Consider the following 9,074-nt stretch of genomic DNA (forward strand, 5'->3'; position numbering starts at 1 on the left):
AATCAGACGCTGAGAACCAAAACATTAGAAACTTACAAAATTGTGACAAAATCCTGTCCAGCTTTTTTACACAATATACTAAATTTTAAAGATAACTCATATGATTTTAGAAATAATCTCACAGTTGATTTACCACGACCAAGAACTATAAGAGAGCAAAGTTGTGGAACGCCCCGACTAACCGTACGGAGCCTCTCAACTTTGAAACTTCCGAAAATGACAAGCAAAATCAAGTTTGATGAAAGGGAAGGAACAACGTGCCCTTATCCCGCCGCCTACGCCAGTGCTAAATCAATTTATATGTGAGCTTTATTTTTTACTATATAAAAAGTCCACGTCTGCTGAAGTATCCTTGACCCATCAACACAATTTCCAAGTTTAATATGGTGAGGTAAAACAACATTTAAATTGACCCCCCAAGTAGAAAATTAAATTAAGGGAAGGTCAATTCCCACAGGCACTTGTTTTCTATCCATGGGAAGATCTCGTAATATATCTGAGGGATAGTAGATCTTCCCATGGATAGAAAACAAGTGACTGTGTCAATTCCCATGCAAGCTGCCGTTATCTCACCATGGGATATTAAACCAAAGTACTAATTACTGGATTAGTACTACAATCATAAATTATTTGCGATTTTATAAACTTAACAATTATAATATCCGTCCTCGTACTTATTGTTTCCGGCTATCGTTAATTCAAGGTTGTCAGATAATGTAAATTAAACACCATGCAAACGAGAAGTCTGCAGTCTCTTCTATGGCTTTTAAGATTATTTACTAGTATTTCAGGTAAGACGATGTTTTTTTAGAAACCAAGTAAATAGTACCGCGACTTTTATATATATATATATATATATATATATATATATATATATATATATATATATATGTGCTCAATTAAGGTTACTGACCTAGAAAAAAACAAGAAACATGAAATCATTTTCCTTACATGGCGGAAATGGCAATAGATCTTATTGACACAAACTGCAAATCATTTTCATTGTGTACTTATGCATGTTATGTATCTCAACTACTTGTCTAATTTTACTTAACATTTTAGAAATACTAAGGCTTTTCTATATCAGGAATATATATTACCTTTAAGTTAACTTTTAGGAATTTTTAGTTGTCAATGCTCTTCAACTTCGTACTTTTTTTTTTACCTTTTTACCTTTTTACCTTTTTTGGATTCGAGCGTCACTGATAAGTCTTTTGTAGACAAAACACGCATCTATTGAATACAATATATATATCATAGAAAATGTTATGAATGAAGGTGGTAAAAATTAAATGGCTGTACTGTAATATATTGATATTGTGTGAACATGTATATAAGTTCTAAAGTTAAATCATTTTTGTCACAGTGAGTCTGGTAATATGAAAAAAAGACTATATATATATTACATTCCTCTTTAATAGAGTGCTACCTTTTATTATAAGAAACGTACATAAATCTCTCTCAGAGTATTCCATTCACTAGTAAACCGACTGAGGGTCCACCAAATTATACTAAATGTTTTTGAAGTAAACTCTTGGTTTAGATTGGGGGGGGGGGGGGCATGGTCCCTTCGCTTTAAACTCTCTGTGAGACTTTATGTTACATGCAAACGAACGTTATTTATCAATCTTGTATGGGAAAGGATTTATATAGGCTGAGCCTTTGTCCAATCCATTTGTTTGAATATTTAAACAATAAAATCTTTAAATTGAATTGAATGGACTTCCGCAAGGAAAATGCTTTATTCCCCATTACATTTTGTATGTTTTTGTCGATAATACAAATTGGAATATCCTGACCGAAATTTCACTATTTGGTACTGTACAGTTTTCCTCTATATTAATTAAGCACTCCGTTATTCTCTATTCTTAACTTTTTAGCCTACTTTTCTAACAAAAAAATCTCACCTTTTTGTCTCTTTTTATCTTGGCGATTCCAAGATTTTAGATGAGAAGCCACACAACCCCAAAAGTTTGTAATTGATTTAATTTATTTTCCAAGAAGAACAGCTAAATATATTTTACAAGCATTTACAAAACGCAGACAATTCATTTATGTAAATAATTGAACTACATGACTCTACTATGAAATGATTTAAAGATTTATATTTTTTAAGTGACTTATAGGTCCAATGGGCCGGGTGTACAAATATTGTATTGACAAATATTATTATTATACTGTATATATACACAATGTCACTATAATAAACAAATTCGTATTCGTATTCGTATTGAATAGATTTATCATTATGTACACATGTAAAGAATCAAGTGTAATTTTATTTGTATTAGACCAACATGAGTATATGTATCTAATAAATACAAGAAATGAAATCGCCATTCATCTGTTGCAAAAACTCATTTACATGCATTGTTTTTATTTTCATCTAACGCAGTCTATAATTTGAGCGTTTGTTTGTTGCTTTTTTTCAGGATCTACTAGAATATTAGAAGGAAACGAATTACTCCAAACAGTTGAAAAAAGTTCTTTCTCTCTGACATGTGAATACATCTATAGCCATACCAATGAACGTTTAATACCCATCTTTAGGAAAAATGGTCAAGAGTTAGTTGGATTTGAGACAAATGTTACTTTTAACAATGCGAGCGCAAGTTCATCAACTGTAAAACTAAATATTTTAAAATCGTCCATAGATATTTCAGACGGAGGAATATATACATGTATTTCAAACGATTCGACGTCCAATGTTACGATTATGGTTCTGGCAGGTACGGTATAACAACTCTTTGATCGAACTACTATATGTTTCAAAAATTCTCTCTTACATGTAGGCTAGTTGTTATTCCAGTACTATAATTATATGTATTATGCATGTATGCATGTGTGTGGTCTTTATGCTCGTTGGACGAAAATTAGAGTTTGCATGCAGTAACTTTGAACAGTTATAATGCAACGGCTTATTCGTTTGAGTTATTTGATTTTCAAGATAACACTTAGAACAAAGATATAGATTGTGTGACAAGAAGCACACATGTATATACAGAGGTCCATATACTTACATAACAGTTCTTCAAAAAACTGGTTATTATCGCGATATATGGACCTCGATATGGACTGACCACAGGACAGTGGTATTGACTAATATATAATATATAATATAAAAAAAAACAATATTAGATCAATGTCTTACAAATATTTTGTTTTGTGATGGACACGAAACCTTTGAAGGACTCGCTCGGTAAAATCTCGCATTTCTACAAGCATCATACAAAAGAGTTGATGTTTTTTTTTCTTCTGACAGTGACCTAACATTGCATTTGTACACGTCATTTTAGCTAACAGAAAATGAAACGGTCGAAAGTTTCAAAATTGTAAACCTTTACATTAAAAAAGATGAGTTAAAAAAATGTTTAGATTATATCAATGTAATGCATCTACCATTTTCTTCAGACAACAGCAAGTTTGACCAATCATACAGTTTTATAGAAGACAAAGATTTAATGTTAGAATGTCCAGTTCCAAGTTTTCTCCAACCTACAGTTACTTGGTACAGAGATGGTGTATCGCTTAACGATGATAGAATAGTATTGTCAAATACACAGGGAAAACGAGATGGTTCACTTCAGATTTCACCAGTTAAAACTTCGGACAGGGGTCATTATACTTGCTCTGCATCATGGAGTATTGGAAGGAAGTCATTTACAACTTTGGTTCGTGTAAGAGGTACGACCATTACAGATAAAAAAAAAGGAACTGCAGGACACTACATCTTTTGTGCGAAGCATCATTTTCACTATAGTTATGTCTACCTCTTTTCATATATATAAGAAGATGTGGTATGAGTGCCAACTCTCCATTAAAGTCACAATTTGTAAAAGTTAACCATTATAGGTCAAAGTATACGGCCTTCAACATGCCTTAGCTCGCATCGAACAGTAAGCTATAAAGGGCCACCAAAATGGCTAGTGTAAAACCGTTCCAACTATATGTTTCCATTCAAATGCATTGATCGTCCAAAAAGGGGGTTCCAACCCCCGGACCCCCTCCCCTGGACCCGCCACTGCTGAACATCAGGATCCTGACCGTTAGAACAGGTGCAACCAAATGCAGCTTAATAAAGTACCCTTGTTTACTTTTAATAAATTGAAAGTACATCTGATACCATTACTCTTCTGACCATTAGTACATCATTAATACAATGTTGACCTAGATCACCCACACACATAAAACATAGAGATAATGTTGACCTAGATCACCCACACACATAAAACATAGAGAAAAAAGGAAGAAATTTAAAGTGTATTTTTTATATTATTGTTTCTGGTTTGATAGAATATTCAAATATCACAATTAATAATTAAGATCAATGGAGAAATAATGAAAAGTTTATTGAAAATACCATTTTATAAAGGCATAAAACAATGTTCAAACCATGCAGGAAAAAATAACAAACGCAGTAAAATATAAATTATGAAACTATAAACAGTCAAATGACCAGCATTGGGTAATGTAGCAATACATAGACAAATGTTCACATTATTCTTTATTTCATTATTGCAAAACCAGCCTTCATGAAAGGTGTAAAGTCTTTAAATGTGGATAATGCAAGTTGTTTTGCTGTTTTTGTTTCAGAAAAATTAGCACCTTTGTGGCCGTTTATTGGAATAGTGCTTGAAGTATTGGTTCTTGTTTTGATAATAATGTTTTGTAAAGACAACAAAAAGAAAACAGAACGGAAATCATCTTGATATTGAAGTTAGCCGACATTGAAAGAGGAAAAAAGAAGAACGTGGCTGGAGAAGGAAAGATAGGCAAACTGAGACGGTAGCTCTCAAATATATACAAAGAATATATAACATCGATCAATAATTTAATTTTGGATGTAACGCGTCTTCTGATTGGCTGACGTTATTTTGTTATCAGCCCATAGACATAATTTAGTCATGTGACCGTGACGTCATCAACGTTTTTTCATGGTTTTCTACGGTTTAAAATGAAATTTAGAATTAAATTATAAGAAATGACTGTAATATTTTTTCTGTCTATTCGAAATAACATAAAAAATGTGGTGCACACGGTTGAATAACCCGCTACGCGCGTTATTCAGTGTGCACCAATTTTTTTATGTTATTTCTTCATAGACAGAAAAATATTACAGTCATTCCTTAAATGAATCTATTCACATATCTGATCGATAAGAATCATCAATAAAACAGCAATAAAGCCAATGATGATGCACCCTCGATCGTCCTTCCTATACATAGTTTGCTTCGTTTTATTTTATTTCTGACTATATACCTAAAATTTCCTAGTGATCTACATGTATATTGAAAATGCAAAATAAAGATATGCTATAGAAAAGAAATTTATCTATTATGACTATATTGTTTTGTTATTTCTGTAGCCAGGCATTTAGCTAGTACAAGACTTGCTATAACATGTTTAAGAAAAAGACATAAATTACGCTGACTCATGTTACTTGTGATATGCATTTTAATAATGTCAAGTTCAAGTTGTGTATAAATCTAAATTTTGAACGGAAATACACAATGAATATAGTTGAGTTTTAACGATTTTCTTTCATTTGACTAATTTTAACAATGTCAACTTAAAACCACTTTTCAGTCTTTTTCTACATGGTGGTGATTTTTGTGAAAAAATCAAAATATTGGATAAAGTTATAAACTCGACAATCTAAGACTCATTCACACAATGTTTGGTTCAAATTCGTTTAAAGTAGTTTCATAGATGACGATTTTTGAACTGACGACGTGCTTCTTTAGTGATATCTTGGAGTGAGCTTACAAAGAGATCTATAAGCCATCGAAAAAGATAATTAACGATAGAAAATATCTGATTGATTGATTGATTGATTGATTGATTGAAAACGTCCAGTGCTGTATAGCCAGTCAATGTTGTTAAAAACTTCCATTTGTTGAACGTCCAGTGACAAATATTTCATGCATTTTTAAGACGAGAAAAATGTTAGAAGGTCAAAGAAAGTAATTAAATGCCTACAATTTATTTTTTATTTTGCAACAGTAAAACAAAATATAATAAAATCTTGGAAATTCGGTTAAACTGAAAAAAAAGTATTCCCTTTTACAGAATTGACTTTATTGATGTAAAAAACTTTGTTAAATTCCTTTACCAATTCTAATTCAAAAGACATTTTTTTGTAGTAAATAGAAATCAAAACACTAATCTCATAGTAATCCGAGTCCAAATATTAAATGCAAATGTCAGTACACTATTTCAATTACATTGGGGGACCACATATATAAATATAGATATATAAGAAGAGATTAATGTGAAATTCATTGCTTTCGTTTCTGCTACATACTGCTCATTAGATAAGATAACATTTTTAATCAAGAACCCACAAAGGGCATCATTTTACAACAATATGGTGCACAATATATTTGAAGAAAAGCAAAACAGAAACTTAATATCACTGCTTATCACATGGATCACATTCTATTGAATAGGAGACCCATTTTACAGTAAATTGTCATTTATTAATGAACAGAGGGAATTATCATTTGATAGAGTAAACACCTTTTCAAAACTTTTATTCCTTAAGCGCCCTATTTCCCTGTTTAATTTTTCTAACTCCCTTGTCAAATTTCTTGTTTCGTCACTGTGAGGGCCACACAAGATTGTATCTTCTCTGTATGATCGGGACATATTTGGAAGAATAAATCTAACAAGTGTTTCAAAACTCTTTTATTAAACAACTTGACCGTCTATTTATTTACAAAACAATGTGTTGCTTCTTGCAAGGACAAATAGAAAACTAACTCACAGTCAAACAATATAAATACATATAATATTGAAGTCTCTCAGATCCAACCGCTGCCACCAATTTTGTAACGTGTTTGGCCTACAAACTGTATGTTCGTATCCGTTTTCACAGAATCTGATATACTCCAATATCAATCTTTTAATTAGCTCAAAACATAACTGCAACTTGGAGGCTTTACTACAAACTTCGTGACCAACCTTTGAACTTTGAAACTTAATAGAGAAACAACAATATTTACACAATTAACTTTGTATTTTAAAAAGTAATCTAAAAACTAAAACGTCAATCTATCCTTAATCCTTCCACTGTCTCCGAGGTCATAACAACGGATTTTCTCAAAAATTATATTATAACCATTCAACAACTATTAAATAAGAACAAGCTTCAAAACATCATAGGTTCCTGAAACACCTAGTTCTGAGACACAGTCTCTCGAGATACCTAGTTCTGAAACGGCTAGTCTCTGAAGCACCTTGTTTCTGAGACAACTAGTTTTGAAACACCTAGTCTCCGAGACAGCTTGTTTTTGTTGAATATATATAGGGAATCACTAAAGCAATACTGTAGAGGGTCCTTTTTTTTATAGCAGGCAGTAGCCCCTATTTTAAAAAGTTCTTGATCCACCACTGAAGGTGCGGTATATAATAAATACTAGCAGTCTTTAAAAAAAACGTCTTGTAGAAAGACGAAATAGACGAAATATTTGAAAATACAAGATTTTGTTTTGTTGTTATTGGCTTTGAACTAGCTGCCAGTAACTGATAATGCTTTCACATCTGCATTTTTTGTCTTTTTGTTGTTGTTACCCTGCCACGTTCATTCTATGTTTTTGTTAGCTGTTTTTATTTCCCATTTATGCACATTCTGTTTTCTGGTCTGTGCGTCCGTTCGTCCGTCTGTCCCGCTTCATGCAGGTTAAAGTTTTTGGTCGAGATAGTTTTTGATGACGTTGAAGTCAAATCAACAAATGTTCCCTATGGTATGATCTTTCTAATTGTAACGCCAAATTGGAGTTTTTACCCTATTTTCACGGTCCACTGAACATAGAAGATGATAGTGCGGATGGGGCATCCGTGTACTATGGACACATTCTTGTTGATCTTTGTATCGATCTGATGAATATACATTTTCAACTGATTTTTAAATATAAAAAAGGTGATGTGGTATGATTGTCGATGGGACAACTCTCCACAAGAGACCAAATGATACATCAAATAACAACTATAGGTCACTGTACTTCCTTCATTAATGAGCAAAGCCCATACCACATAGACCGCTATAAAGGTACCGAAATGACAAAGTAAAAAATTCAAACGAGAAAACTAACGGTACAATATAAGAACGAACTAATAAAATCAGTTGAAGAAGGCTAAACTCATTCGATGGATACAAATACCAATACTACACAGATTGGACGTGGCTGGGTACTTGTATATCCCAACAACAAAAAGACACTAAGTACAGATCTGAGAGTACTCGCAGTTACTGAAACCTAGCTGCACACATTTTTTTCAGAAGAAACCAATAATTGCTTATAAAAGAAACGGGAACTATAATTGTTGACTATAAACCTTTAAATAATTAATATGTGAGATACTCAACCATACAAAACTTCTTATGACTTTTGAATCCAAACTCTGTGATATTCTTTCATTAAATACCGAAACACTATACAAAATGTTCGGGCTCATGGTTAGCTCGGAAGCTTTTATTGACACACAGGGGGCAATTATTGATACTTTTCTTATTTTTGATATCATAAAATGGATTTCTTGATATCAAAAAATGATTTTCTGATGATAAAAAAATCGAATTATTGATATCAAGAAATATTTTTTGATTTCAAAAAATATATTCTGATATCAAAAAATCTCTTATATACTAAGGAATTCAATTTTTAGATATCAAGAAAAAAAATGATGTCAGAAAATAAGGAATAATAGAAGTAAAACGGTGCCTCATGAAGATTTCACAATTGAAATCCACACTAAGAAAACCTACAAATAATTCAACTGCTTATTTCCTCAAATTGAAAAAAAATAATCCTGAACACAATGAAACATTGACAGATCATCATGTCATTACATTGTATTAGAAAGTGCGGACCCATGACGACTTTGGGTCGGTTTTTGTTTCTTACAACAACAACAACAATTTTTATTTGTCAATCAAGACGCCCCGAGGAGCAGTACAATTACAGTTTAAATTAAAGTGTACAAATAATTGTGGTATTTTTTTCCATTGAAATTACAATACATGAAAATAAAAATAAAACTATATTATATAAGAGAAGGGTCTGGGAGAGTCT

General features: G+C 32.0%; 1 protein-coding gene across 1 annotated transcript; it reads left to right on the forward strand.

Annotated features, from left to right (window-relative positions):
- Window positions 1-611: 611 nt before the first annotated feature.
- LOC143072723 (neuroplastin-like) lies at window positions 612-5,343 on the forward strand. The gene is made up of 4 exons (XM_076247818.1): window positions 612-791; window positions 2,433-2,729; window positions 3,412-3,684; window positions 4,594-5,343. The coding sequence occupies exons 1-4, from the start codon at window positions 731-733 to the stop codon at window positions 4,707-4,709; spliced, it is 747 nt and encodes a 248-aa protein (XP_076103933.1). The 5' UTR covers window positions 612-730; the 3' UTR covers window positions 4,710-5,343.
- The last annotated feature ends 3,731 nt before the right edge of the window (window positions 5,344-9,074 follow it).

The sequence above is a fragment of the Mytilus galloprovincialis genome, chromosome 4 (assembly GCF_965363235.1).
Source record: "Mytilus galloprovincialis chromosome 4, xbMytGall1.hap1.1, whole genome shotgun sequence".
Taxonomy (NCBI): Eukaryota; Metazoa; Mollusca; class Bivalvia; order Mytilida; family Mytilidae; genus Mytilus; species Mytilus galloprovincialis.